The 16561-nt window shown below is 41.9% G+C and overlaps 2 protein-coding genes across 2 annotated transcripts in view; both read right to left on the bottom strand.

The window, feature by feature from the left end:
• The window catches only part of kcnq1.1 (potassium voltage-gated channel, KQT-like subfamily, member 1.1), a 30022-nt gene extending 20193 nt beyond the window's left edge, over positions 1-9829 (bottom strand). Inside the window, 2 exon segments of the mRNA XM_048263514.1 lie at positions 4971-5061; positions 9166-9829. Coding sequence (XP_048119471.1) covers positions 4971-5061; positions 9166-9563 — 489 coding nt within the window. The 5' untranslated portion in view covers positions 9564-9829.
• A 2342-nt stretch (positions 9830-12171) lies between these two features.
• LOC125307507 (interferon-induced transmembrane protein 5-like) lies at positions 12172-12822 on the bottom strand. Its single transcript, XM_048263523.1, has 2 exons — positions 12576-12822; positions 12172-12422 (listed from the first exon to the last, which is right to left on the bottom strand). Exons 1-2 carry the CDS (start codon positions 12777-12779, stop codon positions 12204-12206), a joined length of 423 nt encoding a protein of 140 aa, XP_048119480.1. The 5' UTR covers positions 12780-12822; the 3' UTR covers positions 12172-12203.
• Between the last annotated feature and the right edge of the window lie 3739 nt (positions 12823-16561).

Here is a 16561-nt window from a genome sequence, read left to right as displayed (position 1 = left end):
TAACAACACATCTGACAAGAATACAACTACAAGATAACAGATGTATTTCACCCTTTACCGTGTAAGGCAAAACCAAAATAAGTTTAGTATCATCACCACTAAAGAAAGCACCATACTGTACATCTGGAGGGAGAGAAATTAGAATAGACAGCTACATAAACACAAAACAAACAAACCAATATCCTAGTGATAATGGAAATGATCTTTCCTAGAGGACGATGATGAAGTCGTGGAGACAGTATTGACAGGAGGCTATGTGAAACCACAGAGAGGCCAGCACGCCCGCATGGCCAGCCACCACTAACCCCCCACCCCAGCTGAACCACTTGCTGGAGGCAAACAATGGGGACCTTGGTGTCTGCCGGCCAGGGCCCCACTGAGCGCTGAAGACCCTCAGACAAGTATGAGTTATGAGCTTGGCCAGGGAGCCCCTGTGTTGGGGAGCGCGGTGGTGGTGGGGTGGCCAGGTCCCCCAACAAGCAGCCTGGGAAAAGGGGGGAGCCTCGTCTGGAGAGGGGCAGACGGGCAGCAAAGGTTAGCTTGTCCAAATCTCTCCTCAGAATGGCCAGGCGCAACAGGACCTGCCCTGGTGTGCCGCGTCGACACGGGGTGTGGACCAAACAAAGCAGTGGACAGATGCAGAACGGGGCGCACTGACAGAGGGAGGGCAACAGGGACGACTGGTGCCACAGGGCATATAAGGCATGAAAGGCTACACATAACTTTGTCTGTTCCAGTTACGCCACTGCCAGCCGTCTTCAGTGGTAACGCTATCAAGGGGCATCACTGTGTCCTTTATGCAAATGTGGAGAGAACTGGAGCTCCATTAAATCCAGAAAAAGAAATGGGGCTAATTTCAATGTTAAAAATGTGAAGCGTCCACCTCATTGGCCCAGTGACATAGTGACCCCACCGGCCAGCTGTCATGACATAAAGTCTGAGTGGCCAACAAAGAGAGAGGGCGCCTCTGGCCATAAGAGTGTGGTGGAGGGGATGCGGGGGGGGGGGTACAGGAAATCAAGCAACAGATGCAATGCTTCTCCGGGTTGCCGTGGTAATGTGATTTCCAATCCAACCTGCAGCAGGGCGGATTGGGCAGCAGTCGGTTGACCACAGGGGGTTGCGATGGCAACACAAAGGGAATGGCTGACCAAAAGTAATCAATCTTTTTATGTGCCCTATGAAGGCATGATATTGACATGAGAGATTGTGTTCAGTGTGAGAGATGGACAACAAATCGTAAAGTTCTCTAGTTGTATTCATCTTTTTTTCTGGCCGACTTATTCTCTTAATTACTGTATGAAAGAGCTAAAGAACGTATTTAGAAAAAACTTATTTAGAAAAGTATTTAGGTTGATTATCCTGTAAAATGGCTTGACAGACTAAACATAAAATGTTTCAGGTCTCAAACACATCTGAAATTCAGCCTCTGAAACACTTTCTTTAGCTTTATGGCTTTTTTGTTGTTGTTTTTGACGGTAAATAGGCTTGAATGTTGATTGGTTACTGTGTGAAATCCCCTGCCTATAGCACTAGGAATGTATCATGTCTCCTGTGTATTTGAAATTGGTTTCCAAAGCATCTCCAACTCTAATCCCCCCACACCCTTCAGACAGAGCTGAGCTGGGGAGGGCGTTGGATCCTAACCTCCCCTCCCTGTAGGACAGAGATAGATGGAACCAATGCCTGCCCTGTGGGGGGCAGGAAGTCATGCCACTTAACTGTCTCAGTGATGATTACTCTCTCACTTGCAAACTGAGACGCTGAGGAAACATAGTTCTGCATGCGTCACTGACGTGAGAGCAGCTGTAAGAAGGGGGAAGGAGTGAGACTTCTCCTGGGTGACGGCTTGGTGCTGTTTTATCGCAGTGGGACAACGTTTATCTTGCACAAGTGTTGGGTCACTGCTCATTAGAGCCTGACACGCCAGCAAGGACATCCTGTTGGACATGTCACTCTCTACAACCCTACACGTATTCTGTCACACCTTCAGATAGAGCAGACATCCTCAATGAGCTGCTAATCTTCACAGCACCACTGCTGCCTTAACTGTGTATTTGGTATTTGTGTGTGTGTGTGTGTGTGTGTGTGTGTGTGTGTGTGTGTGTGTGTGTGTGTGTGTGTGTGTGTGTGTGTGTGATGCCAATTGTCAAAAACAGGACCCTACAGCAATCCTTTGGAAAACTATACTAACATGAATACTAACTAATTCTGTGCTGTACATCCATAGTGAAATGTGAGTCATTAAAAAGTGGGTCAATGGATAATTTGAAAATGGCTTTTGCGCATTCCCATTAACAATAATTAGCATTTGAACTTCTTCTAACTCTGATTTATGACCCCTGCCATAATGTGATCATTTGCCTGAATAACAAAGGAGCATCATGAGACAGTGTAAACAACATGTTGACCATGTCAAAGCTTCCAAATTGAATGACCTATCCATGCCTGTTGTTAATAGCTGTAGGGGAATTCCCCAACTGTGTGTCCTGCTTTAACAGTTCAACCTTGTGATAGTTATAAAATATGCACGACTCTAAATGAGTTCCTCTCTAAAGACCTCTTTTTAATACAGTGCAATGTGTTGCTGAAGCCTAGAGGTCGAGTGGACTATAAAGAAGGGCAATAAACATGGTGACCCAGGTCAGTTTAATGTAGTTAGCAAATATCCAGCTGAGAGTATTGTACTCAATGATCTTTAGCTCAAAAGAGATCAGGGGGATTGGGATCACCATATGGCTTCAGAAGGGGCTTTAAATTGGAAATGGGATGCCACTTACAGCTTTAAAGCAAACTACAATAAATAAAGTATAAATGTCAAAATTCATGCAACTCTGACAGATCGCTATCAATCTACAATCAACATTTTAAAACATAATAAAATCTTTAGTAAAATTAGACCACTATCTTAAATTAAATAAAAGCAAAGAGCAAGAGAAATAATGTAATATTAGGCATTGTCTTATAATTAGCTACATATACAATTACTATGTATCAGTATTAGCAATTGAAAACTCAAGCAAATGATCTACCCTAGCAAACACCCACTATAACTTCAGAGAAGCAGAAATATTTTCTTTAAATGAAAGTGCTTGAGTCAGTGCACTATGGCTCTGATGAGGAGAATGTGGAGGAGTATGTTGGCGGGAGCTTGGATGGGAGCTGTATTTTCTTTGTGAACATTCTGTCGGTCAAAGTGGAGTTTATCAGAGGTCAAGTGCTATAGTACAAACACATCCTGCCAGCACTGAATGGAACTGAACAGACAGTGCTCTTTAAACACCCCACACGTGTGCATTCCACAGCCTGCACCTCTAGCAGCGTCTGGGACTGTAACACTACATAACGTCTTCATTGCTGGAATCTCCCTGTAAGATCTCTCACTGATGAAACGCGATCTGTTGAGGTCTGATTCATGACATTTGGCGACGGAATCGCCTCGGTGGCACAAAAGGGGACACCTGTTGCGAGGCTTGGTTAAGCTTGGAGCCTCTAAAGCAGGCAGGCCACTCCTGGCCCTGGCTTGACTAATCCCTGCAGGGGCTGCCCTGCTCCAAGCCCCGAGTCTGCTAGATTAACTTGTGATTCTGGGCGTTGCCTAATGAACCGACCGTGCTGCTTTAATCCCATTAGCCATTGGCTGGCTTGCACTTTGACCTTGTGCGCCTCGAACCGGCAAACCCCAGCCTCGCTCAATCTGCCCCCTAATCTCCCTCCCCTTGCTTTTGCCTTTCGCTGGCTGTGCGAGGGGCCACAAACGAACCCCCATCCCAAACCCCCCCCCCCACCCCCTCCGTCCAAGCCCTGGCCTTTGTCTCTGCTCCGCCGACTGAAGAAAGGCAGATTTACCACACAAACAGACAAATTATTGTGAGTACGAGGCCTGTTAATCCCAGCATCTGGCACTCAGAGTTGCTGATTTGTGAGTCGCTCAAATCCCCCTTTGTCTCAAGTACAATTGCCACTGCCACCGCCCCCCATCCCCCACCGCGGCTGCAATCATTTACAGTATTGAGCTAATCAGAAATCACTGAGTAATTCTAACACCAAATGGGTAGGGGTAGGGGTACGAGCCCAATATAAACAAACTGTATATCACTCACACTGACTCAGTGACTTATTGTTCTCAGAGATGGGGTATTGTTGCAGGTTGCCCTTGAAAGCCACACGTTGCAGTGATTAGGCATGTTTATCAAACAATGTTTGTTTATTGGTTTGTTTCCTCTAGTAGTTTGCTTGTTCAAATGTCTACTCAAAACAACTTTAGGAATGAATGGCAATACCCTTACATAGTTTGAACCTTATCAAACACACTCATTAAAATATTTATAACACATATATTTCCCTGAAAAATTGTCATATGTAAAAGGTTAGACATATCACATCATTTCTTATCACATTAGTGGCCTACACTATTGGTTACAGTTACAATTAACTGTGTCTAAAATAGTCTACTTGCAGACACTTTGACGTTAACGTTGATTTTAGACTCTAGAGTTGAGTTTGGATGACTGAGAGTTTGGATGATTTCAGACCACCTGAGTAGAGGTAACTAAAACACATGCACTCATATAACTCATAATTTAAAAATACTCTGTAAACATGACACATTCAGGTCAGTTTATAAAAACTGATAGACTACGGTTCTGGTAAAGGTAGTGCTTGGTCGCCCTCTACTGGTCAGCAAGAAATAGGGCATATCAGTGCAATAACGCTGCCAGCACGAAATCTAGTTGACCTCGAATCAGATTTGAACAATGCTGAGATAAGATCTTAATCTGTCCTTGAATCATGATTCCTTGGTCACATTTTGGAGCACACAAGAGGGAAAAGACACACAGAGACCTCAACAGGTTTCGCACTTCAACAGCTCTCTTGAATGTCAGCAGAGTTTGACCTTGAGCACAGAAGAGGAAATTCCACCTGTTTTGCAGTGAATGGACACTGTGCGGATTAGGGGGAGCACTCACCACCCAGAAGAGTGTTCCATGAGCCAAGGCCTGGTACTGATCGATAGTGGAAAGCACACTGAGGATTAAGCAAGCCAGGACAATGAGAAACCTGCCAGGGAGAAAACAAACAATTAGCTGCTGAACACCATCAGCCGTTTCACCACCAGTCTCCCAGTGGCCTGGCTACACTCATTACCTTGGAAACAGAAGTAGGAGACATTTAATGCAAGTGGACAATGCAACCTGAGGTCATACCAACAAAGCATGGAAAAATGAAACCAAATGTCTACACCTCTAGCATGTCGAGGCAAAGTACTTGGTTAACCATATGTAATTCACACACATCTACAGTATATAACAATGTTCTAAATTTCTAATAATATATAAATATCCTATAAATATAACAGGCCTAAATACATCGAAGTGGACTTTAAACAAACAAACCATATTAGTATTTGTGTCTGCTATAAACTCTAATATAAGTGCAAATCAGACCATAGAATAAATAGGAAAAGCTGGGAAAGTCCATGGGGGCTGCCCTCAAGCTGTTCTTGAAGTCAAACACATCACTAAGTTCACTCTCCAAGCAAGGTCACTTGCCCCTTTCAGCCTGAACCAATACAGTCTGCAGCAGCTCCTCAATACATTTGAGATAAAGTTGTTTCCTTTTCAAAGATAGGCTGAACTGTTTGGACACGGCTGATCTGGCAGAACACATATGAGTGCACACATTTCCATTTCACCTGCGTAATAATTTTCCTAGAAGCAAAAGTTACGTGCACGTGCTGGCCTCTTTATGATATAATATGCCCAAATGTTTCTGACAGCTGATAAGGCAACCATATGAACTTGAAATAAGGGTTGGATGAAAGCACTAGGTTTGCACTCAGGCACTTTTGGTTTAAGTCAGGAATAACTGAGAGTAAACAGAATCTTATCACTGTTATGCTTTACGTTTAACTTAAGATCAAGAAAGCACAGCCCCCACTCCAAACAACAGGATGAGAACACTACAGTACATATACACATTGCTGGCATGAATGGTAATGATGCAGTATCATTGCTATGGGAAACATTGAATATGTTGGCCCATAAATATAATAAAGTGTGAGAGAACAGGTCTTGTGTGATAGGAGGAGAACGTGGGAGAAGAAGAAGGACGGAGTGGGAAGTGCAGTATTAGTTACAGTTATTCCACACAGTCAGACACAACCGACACAACACTCACGTGAGTTCAGCTACACACACACACACACACACACACAGAAGTTAGAGTATTACACACAGTCAGACACAGAAGTTAGAGTATTACACACAGTCAGACCACACACAGTCATGTGAGCTCAGAAACTGCACACAACACAGAAGTTACAGTATTACACACAACATGATCACGTGAGCACACACACATATCCACCAATGTAGACTCACACTGGTACACTGGTAGACACACACATTGGTTTTTAAACAGCATATCTCTAAGAATAAAGACACAAATATTGTATTATCTATTATCACTTATACATAGTGAAGTCTGTAGGAAACTTAAAACATCAGATCAGCAGCATCCTTAACAAAACTGACAAACTGACAAAAATTGATTTTGTGATTTATGGAACACTCATTATGTCTTTAATATATTAAGTGAGGAACAGTCATAAATAATTTCAAGTACACACTTGCACCTTTACTCTGTCATTAATTTGTTTGGATAGCCTATTACAGAAGATAAGGTAAACGATTAGTTAAATGGGATAGTGGCTACAGTGGGCAGCAATATGTAACACCAACACACATATGTAGGTTAACTACATTACAGTTCAAAAAGCAAAGATAAGGCTATGATGAGTGTAATTCTAAATAAATATAGTAACTTTATGAAGGCTTAGTAACTGAACAGCAACTGGGATACACTGCAGCACTAAACAACATTATTATATGAATATCATCATTATATGCAAGTGATAATTCACATGCAGACAGAAAAAGGTAAACTGAACACATGAAAGGCAACAGCTGGTGCAACAAAGAGGACTGGCCTTTCATTTTCACTGAAGCTTTCAATAAGATCTTTGAGGGAGGGGTGTGGGTTGAAAACAAACAGGCTGCTTGCCCTGGGCAGAGTGAGCATCCACACACCATTCAAACCAACTAGCTCTCCATCACCATCAGACCTGCTGGACCAGCAGCATTCTCCTCATTAGGGAAGGAAGTCGTCTTCACTTAGCTCGTTCTCCTCCAATACTGACATTATTATGACTATTGTTGTTGTTCTATTGCTGTAATTATTCTTGGTTTGGATGTCGCTTGTATTAACAACAACAATAAAAACAACACAATTGACATTCTTCCAAATGTATAGGCCAGTGCCATGCCATGAAAGTAGTTTAAACTGATGTATTACCTGCTGTCTTGTATTGACAGACTGGTCTACTTTGTACGACATACTGTACATGAAGTCAAAGAGAAGTCAGTGTGTCTTACCCTGACAAAGCTTTCCTATGTCACTACATGGCTTAACCAGCATGCATCCCAGCTGAATGGCAGCAGATTTCTATAGTTATTCATTATTGATGAGGGGGATCATTTACACCCACCTGTGCTGGTACCATTTGTCCAAGTACCTTCCACTCAGAAAACAAAATCCCCCTGCTAGACTTTAGTCATTGCAGCATTTACACACACAACCCAAGGGCACAGCTGCCATTGGGACTGAAGCTCATGGACTCTTTCTCTTTTTCTCTGATGTCCTCATTTTCCAGTTTTCTGTGTGTATCTCTCGTGCCACTGGTGGTGAGGGTCGTAAACATGAGTGTAACATGAAAGTAGGTGGTAGGCTCTGCTGTCATGCCCACACACACCACAGAAGTCTGAAGAGGTCATGCTGTCCAGATAAAGGGCCCTATATCCCTCTGAAGCTCTGAAGAGCGATAAGGCAGCTCACATTCTTGGCTAGCCCTGCTAGCCTCCCACTCTCACTCACTGAGGCGAAAGGCAATGTTTCCTTTGCTCATTCTCCAGCAAGGATCTTCTTCTGACGGCAGATGTTGATACATTTTATGACATTGCCACTGGGGTGATACATGTTGGAGGTTAGGAGAGAGGATAGGAAACCACCATTTGTAATGTCATCATTGGGTTATGTAATGTTGATGTTGTTGACCCCTCTGAGGACTATTTTTGTCAAACATCACAGACCAGATGTGTGTGCCGAAACTCTGGCTCTCTCCTAACCATTCATATACACACGGACGCAAACACGTCATAAACCACATGCACACGCACACACAAGCACGTACGCACACGCACACACACACACACACACATACACACACACACACACACACACACACACACACACACACACACACACACATGCATACATATTGGAAATACTTTGGGAAAACAAATGTTCATTTTACTGTGTTGAGCAAACATATATTCCCTTTCCAAAGCAAAATTACGATAATAGACTTTCAGTTCATTCATAAATATTATGGCACATCTACCAAGCTCCCAAAATGGTCATTGGTGTTTATGTCCAAGGCCTTGTGCCAGTTACTCTCCCTACTACTGCATCACGGCTGTACCACTGACTCATGCCTCTGTTAAGTTTCCGGCTGGCAGTCTGGCTGAGGGAACACTCACACTCTGCTGGCACCGCTCTTAAACACCAACAAGTCACAGGGTGGCCAGGCCAGACAGGCCCTTTGGCTCCACAGGACCGTCAAGCTGCCAAGTTTAGTCGCTTGCTATCACCCCCTGTCCTGTGAGAGATACGGTATGACCATCAAGCATGGACTTCATTCTGAACATTCCTCTACCACAGATGTACTTACAAATCCCCCCACTGAACTGTATGGACACCTAACATATTTACCTATATAAAGCGTCAGGACAATCCATGCCATTACTGTAATACATACACTGCATGTGATGGCTAATACCTGTGCTGTAATGATAAAGCCATTGGTGTATTTGTTAGCAATGTTTTCTTAGAAAGTTTTTTGACATTTTGACTCCAGTTTCAAATTAAATCACTAGTCAGTACGATGCAAGTGATTTCACTCATTAATCCGAAAGGGAAATATAAAACAATCGGTTTGCTTGGTTCGACATTGAACATAGGCTACACCTGAAACTCACAACTCAAACCTTGAAGAGTAGTTATGAACAAATTCACAAATGAGTAGAACATCATTATGAGACTTACACTGCGAAGTGATATACAAAACATTTCCACCCGGATGGTCTCTCCAAAAAGTTGTAGACGCGTCCTTGGACGTAACCTCTGGTGAGCACAGGGCGAGTGGTACTGTACACAGACATCCGGGGGTTGAGGTTAAGTCCATGCAGGTGGGATGCCCGTCGTTGGCCCGCCACTGTGCGGACAGTGATGTCTTCAATGCTCTTTTTTCTCCCCATGGTAGTTTGATTTTGTGGAATCGTTAGGGTATTCTTGCTACAAGGAGTCCCAGATTGAACAGTGTCATATAATGCATTAGATGTCTTTTCGGACATTTCCAGCTCAGACGGTGTGCTTCCCTGCAGAGGTATGGACGACCCCGCTATATTCCAAGCGTTTGCGTTATTCCCTGTCGGAGAGGACATATCTTAGTCTGCGAAAACGCTCCGGGAGAGCGGAGAAGAGGAAGGTACAGAATCCAGCTCCGTCTGTAAACTCACTTGTTACGCGCCTCCGTCCAATGCAATTGTTACGATATAGTTTATCGTGCGTTTAGAGAGACCAAACTGTCCAAAGTAGTTCAAAACATACTTTAGCCTGTGTTACCATGCAGATCTAAGCAACACCATGGTTTTAATTAAATATAGGCTATGCCATATGCTTTCCTAAGAGCGCTACAACCTACACTGATCGCTGCGTTCCAAGCAGTGAAAGAACTGCTGGCCGAAGAGGGATAAGGGAAACAGCAATCTACCTCTATCACGTGCAACATCATTAAAAAGGTAGCCTACCTGATGGGCTTGAATGGATGGGATGATCCCTTAAATTAATGCGTAGGACTCCTTCGTAAAACGAAAACATTTAAGTAATGGCGTGGAAAGTTGTTGTGCAAAGCTAACTGTGTTTTGTGTGTGCTACCAAGGTATTTGGGGGATTTTGTTGAGTTATGAATTGTGAAATTCTCCAATCAATTTTACTACTACTGTCGACGTCTGCATGACCTTGAGTGCCTGCCATGTCACTCATAAGAGGTCTGGAGAACTATTCTATTCATTCAGAGAGACGCGCTTCTTTTCCACTGAGGTCACATGGCTCACAGGCGGTGACAGCTTCTGTTGTCGGGTAGATATTGCTGTTTTAACAGATGCAAGCAGATATCGGATAATAATTCACTGAATGTATCCCAGTAACCTTCACACACACAGGAAGTTTTGTCAGAGATATGCATTCCAAAAACCGGTCTCTAGGCAAAAGAATTGGAAGTAATTACAGACCTGAAAATTAATTATGCACGTGAAAATGGCAAATTAAAACATTATATTTTGCGTGGTCTCTGTGGAGATTAAGTCATAGGCCTACTCATTTTTATATCTAAATCAACATAATTACCCTATAATTTGGTACTATTGGTACGTATTAATATGAATAATTTTGGTTGCAGTGCCCTAGAGTGACGAAGGAGAGCAGCATTTCTTCATCTTTACGCTGCAGTCTAGACGTCTATCAAACACCCGTTTCTCATTGGTCTGCATTTCTAGCCTACGATTGGTTTTGTTTACAGTAAATGACTGCATTACTTCTATGTAAATGTATGCTATCAGAACAACATTGTTTTAAGCACTATAACTGTCCAAAGCACTACAACATCTCTGCCCAAATGCCATTTAAATCAAATTTCATAGCTCACAGTGATCATAGTATAATCTACATAGCCTATGCTTGTTGTTTGTTGTTGATACCTTGAGAGAGAAAAGAGAGAGAGAGAGAGAGAGAGAGAGAGAGAGAGAGAGAGAGAGAGAGAGAGACATGCTCAACAAGCAAGTTCAGGAAGGCGGCTTTGTTGGTGATGTTTTTTGCTGCTTTGGTTCTTTGGTTGCACATTCAGGCTACTGCCAGCACATGTTGTACTGGAAGGAGGGCCTTTATGGATTTCGGGTACAACATGCAATACGTTTGTGACTGCTGCCAGCCAACAGCATTGCTGTTGTATCCTGCATCAGATAGATAGATAGATAGATAGATAGATAGAACATGAATTCAGCTCTGGTGTCCTTTAGTACTATGGTAATTTTGCTTTCAGGAATCAACCATCTGCTGTAGACAGTGCTGAAAAAAGAAATGGTTCTCCTGTCTAAGTTCAGACCATTTCTTTGGTCTCAACCTACTAATTTAAGGCAGTTACATGTGCTACCAATCCATGGCATGAGAAAAAATAGTATGCTGGCAACCAGGCCTACAATTAAGGTCAGTTAAATATCGTACCAAGAATGGGTGTGGCTACAAACAAAACAAAGCAGTGAAGCTTAGAACAAAAAATACTTCATGTATTTGTTGTAAGACCCAACAATAGCCCAAGGACAGCAAAAAGAAAAGAATAAATTCCTTTGAAACAAAAGTGTTTATCAATTTATAGAACGTTAAGCATAGATAAGAACACAGTACATCAGACAGTCACATTCCGTTCAGAGGATACAATGTTACAATGGTAGTACTGATGACAATGGTGCCAGTCCATGTTTACAACTAAGCTACAGTACGTATTGGGGAATGTACTTTGCATTCATGTTACCTTTTGATCAAAGAAAAGAAGAAACTTTCAGTCAACAAATTATGAAAAATTGAAAGGCGGAATTTAATTTGTAATAAAAAAAATCCTGAAAACTTTAAATATTAAGGGGAAAATAAACAATGTTGTACAGTTTACCATTCATCATAGGTTTAAATTTAAAAGAACTTGGATACATACCAGGCATTAGAGACTGACCCAGCATTAGAATCAAACTTACCAAGATTATGATTTATTTCAAGCATTTTCTCTGTGTATTACAGAAGTGAAAGGCTGGTCTCTCTCTCTCTCTCTCTCTCTATATATATATATATATATATATATATATATATATATATATTTTTTTTTTTTTATTTATATATATTTTTTTTTTTTTTTTTTTTTTTTTTTTTTACTAAGAAACAGTTGTTACAAAAAGAAAAAAAAAAAACAACTGAGATGTTCATCATTTCTGAGATGTTCACTTGAATTGTTATCTTTCATTTTTGGACAGATTGACCTACTGAAAATGACTGAAAAAGCTCTGCAAGCCATGCTCTCCAAAGAATGGAAGAGCTCCTTCATTGCTTCTCATGTAAAGTAGCAGAAGCACCAGTACGGCCAATAGCACTAGTGGCACCAACAGGTTCCATCCGGATGCCAGAATGTTATACCACTTGGCCTTTTCGGAGCACTCCCGGGCCTCTCTTAAGTTTCCCAGGGTCTTCTGGTCCCTAGCCTGGAGACACAACCCAGTTAATGTGAAATATGCTTATCACTGGCATGTTCCCCCCATAATATCCATTGTAATGATATTTGTCACAGTATTCCACGAGACATTCATTATCATTTTGTAGTCACTACTTCATGTAACAGAAATGACAAGACTGACCTTTACTGAATAGACGAGAGCCAGGAATCCAAGGCAACAGAAGTTGACATACAGAGTGTTGCAAAGGGACCAAATCAAGTAGTCCTTGGGGACCTTTTCTGAGGTTCCCATATTTATGGTAGTGGAATGCGCCATTTTGCGAGTGGATTTAGTAGTAGTTAGTGGGGTGTAGTCGGTGGAGTAGCAATAAGTCGCATTATCCATACTGATGGCTCTTTTCTCCTCAGGTGTTGAGTTCTGGAGCTGTGCATAGAGTTCCCCAATGTGCTGCTCTGCTCCCTGTCTGTCTCTTGAGAGATTTTTGTGGCATAGTTTTTATGCAGGGCAGGGCAGAGAGGGCTGGCAGTTTGTGGTCTTTCCTCTGATACGACAGCAGTGCTGGAATTATACACACCGACTTTAGTCACATCACATATCCATGGCTTACTAGTTATTTCACAAGTCAGCAGTATTTCATTCATGTGATGTTTGGTGCGATCAAACATCTGCAAGCGATAAAAATGCAGAGTAGGTATATCTTTTGAGGTGAAACATCTCATGAAAAAGAAATGTTGAAAACCCCGGCTGTGGTGTAGGCACATGGCCTTAAGTGTTGTGTTGTGGTGGTGGCAGGTAAGCAGTGGTGGTGTGAGTGGGAGTGTAGTAGTAGTAGTTTCATCACATTTATCCCTCAATGACAAACATGATAGATCTCCAAAGTAGTCCACACATTCTTCTTCTGTGTAGGCACACGAGTCTCACTCAGCCCGAGGGAAGAAGTCTGCAGCTCTACTGTTAAGAAAAAAAAGCCAATGGGTATACTTAGACGTGACATGAATTACAATGAATTGAACTAAACTAAGTGGAGTTTCCAGAATAATAACAAAAAAATACCTGATATGTGCACATATCATGGCCGGGTGAATTAGCGAAAAAAAAATTTTTTTGCTAGACTCTCAGCCTCATTCAGTGTTATCTTTTGAAACCTTGGATGATTGATGTCGATTTTGTTACATGTTTACTGGGTCAGGACAAGGCCCTGGGGCAAATCAGTAAGGTGGCTCAAAAGGTTTTTGGAGAGATCTGTTAGATCGAAAGCACTTTCTTTTTGACAAACTGAATACCAATGAGGATGTACCAGAAAGCAGCTCCCTCTGTGTGGACTAACAGGTTTATCCTCCACAGTTCTCCTCTGTCTTTAATATTGTATGAACTGTACAGATCTAGACTGACGGCCTCCCTGATGCTATGCTAATCCATTCCATTTCATATTATATTTTCCATAATAATAATAATAATAATAATAAAGCTTTATTTGTATAGCACCTTTCATACACAGAATGCAGCTCAAAGTGCTTTACATTTGAAACATGTAACACAATAATAGTCAGTCAGTCATTATCAATCACTTTTTCTTTGCTGTTTATGTTATACTCAGCAACATATCAAAAATATAGAAAATGCGTGGCAGCCTTAACCCTTCCCCCCACAAGTCATGCATCACTCCCATATTCCAGGAAGAAACCTTGAGCAGAACCTGACTTAATAGGGGAGCCCATCCGCTTCTGGCTGGCTAAGCCCTCAATAATAGTAGCAGATGTAGAATAATCTGAAAATGTAGTCTACAGGATAAGATGAGTTAACAAAAGCTTTCCTGTACAGGTTGTTTTCAGATCTTTTACAAATATTTACTGAACTTGGTGTTGATTACAGTCCAGGGTGTTCCATAGTTTGGGGGCATAATGGATAAACAGCTTCTCCACTTTGTTTGTGGAGCACTTTGGAGTGCTTAAAAGATTAGAATTGGATGATCTAAGTTTCCTTTGTGGTTGATAAGATATTAAAAGCTCAGAGATATATGAAGGTGCTATGCCATTCCACTTTGTATGCCACATAACCTTAAAATCAATTCTATTAGGAAATAGGTGCAGTTCAAACAGGGGTGAACTTACCCCAATTTCTTTAGATCTTTTTGGGAAGACCAGTGAAAAGTGCATTGCAGTAGTCTAACCTGCTAGTGATTTTATTGACTGTCTTGTTGAGTTAAAAAGCACAATTTGGCAATGTTTCTCAAAAATTTGCTGTCTGAGTAACTTTATTTTATGGGGCAAAACTTAACTTGCATCTAAGATGACACCTCTTATTTACTTTTTTTGACCTGGTTTGCCAAGTGTTTACTAAGAATAATATCTCGCTGTTTGGTCCAACCAGAAGACTTAAATCATTTAGTTTCAAAATGTTTTGCTCATCCACTGATTAATGGAGGCACATGGCCTCATGTAGTCATTTAGCGGATGCTTTGATCCAGAGTGACTTGTTATGCAGCGAATGCACACATAGTGTCAGAATATGGGCTCCCAGGGGTAGAGGAAGTGCTGACCTTGATAATTCCACTGTCATGCATCACACTTTAAGATGATGCTATTATGGATAATTGATACTCATGTGTTTAAACACATGCTCGTGTACTGTAGGTCCCCAAATGACCCAAGTGACAGTGTTTGCTGTCTTTCTCCCATTCTGTTGGCCCTGGACTGTCTTGTCCTGAAAAGCTACTGCATGACTGGATGTACATTTTCAAGATGCTAGAAGAAAAGATACAACTAAAAATAACCAGACAAAAGAATCATGGTATTGGAAGGCGGTTGTGTACAGCCTCTTTTGTGCTCTGTCTTCCGGAACCTTTTTCTGCCCACTTTGGAAGAAGCTGCCTTCTCCCTCGGTAGGGTTTGTTTGGGGAAGTGTTCATAATGGGCGCACTGAATCATGGTACACTGAAGCATCACAAGGGATGCCATTTGCGTAATATGAACATAATGCAAAGTTAATTACTGGATCTAATTGACTCAATTAATGCACAATAAATGTTGTATTTACTAAAGCAAACCTTTATTTCACAAGCACATCCACTGGAGACTCATGACTATGCACATGAGCTGGCTTGCAAGTTGCAACAATAAAAAGAAAACTGAAACAGTCCTGGGTGGACTAAAGGCACAAAATTCAGTGATTTTATTTCCTCTTACAAAATGACCCCTGTGAGAGCTAGGATAAACACCACCGACTGGCTGCTTACTGAATATACAGAAGAAAAACAGTCAATTTACTGTGCCATGCTTGACAACGAAAGGACAGAAAAGGCTAAAAGTAGCAGAGGACATTTCTGGTTTAAAAACTCTCTAAATTTTACCACTGTTATAACGCTGAGAAGAAACCACAGTAATGCTATGGTGGAGGAAGCCATAGTAATAGTGCTGGATTATCTCTGCTGCCTGAATATCAGCCACTGTCCATGCAGCATTGTAAGCAAGCTGTTTAGACGGTCAGTTATTTAAAACATCTTTATGATCCGTCAATGTATGGAGATGGAGATCTATAGGTCTATCTGCTAATAACTGAAGCTAATGTTTACCATGTCTATGAACATCTTTGGAGAGAGTTATTTTCTGCACAATATGCACAAAATGCTTATTTATTAATAGTTGCTAAATTATTAACTACTATATAAACATAATTGTATGCCTTGTGTGGCCGATATACTACACAGGAGGAATACATTTTCTTGAGGCTCATCCTGCAGATGTCTAATAAACAAAAATATTAATAGCATAAAAGGGTTGGGGCTGTCTTTTTGATGACAGCATATCAACACTGAAGTAGATGTTGCATGAAACTCCCAGCGCTGCATGTCAGCCGGGCCGAGGGCTGCAAATAGCATCTATTCGCTCGTCCGTTTGGAAAACGGGGAAGGTGTATTGCCTAGTATGAGTCGGTCCCTCGATGCTCTGAAATGGAAGAGATTCCGACGCGTTGTGTCGTGACATCACTCGACTCTGGCTGAGGTCAGGGATGAGGTAGTGACTCACTCACTCTCTGCCCCCCGAGACACTTTTATTCCACACTACTAAACTAATATCATCAGCCTCTGAGCTGCTCAGCCTCCACCATGACTACATGGGGGAAATGGTGGCCACGGTTGGACTTGTGGACAGCGCATGGCTCGAGGG

The sequence above is a fragment of the Alosa alosa genome, chromosome 14 (assembly GCF_017589495.1).
Source record: "Alosa alosa isolate M-15738 ecotype Scorff River chromosome 14, AALO_Geno_1.1, whole genome shotgun sequence".
In the NCBI taxonomy this organism is placed as follows: domain Eukaryota; kingdom Metazoa; phylum Chordata; class Actinopteri; order Clupeiformes; family Clupeidae; genus Alosa; species Alosa alosa.
The sequence above is the reverse complement of the archived record's forward strand: the minus strand, read 5'-3'. Positions and strand labels throughout refer to the sequence as shown.

Excerpts from the sequence above, each read along its gene's own strand:
- LOC125307507 (XM_048263523.1), bottom strand. The coding sequence starts at position 12,779 with ATGGATAATGCGACTTATTGCTACTCCACCGACTACACCCCACTAACT. Across the intron at positions 12,423-12,575 it reads CTCTCGTCTATTCAGTAAAG|GCTAGGGACCAGAAGACCCT; the intron begins GTCAGTCTTGTC and ends TTGTGTCTCCAG.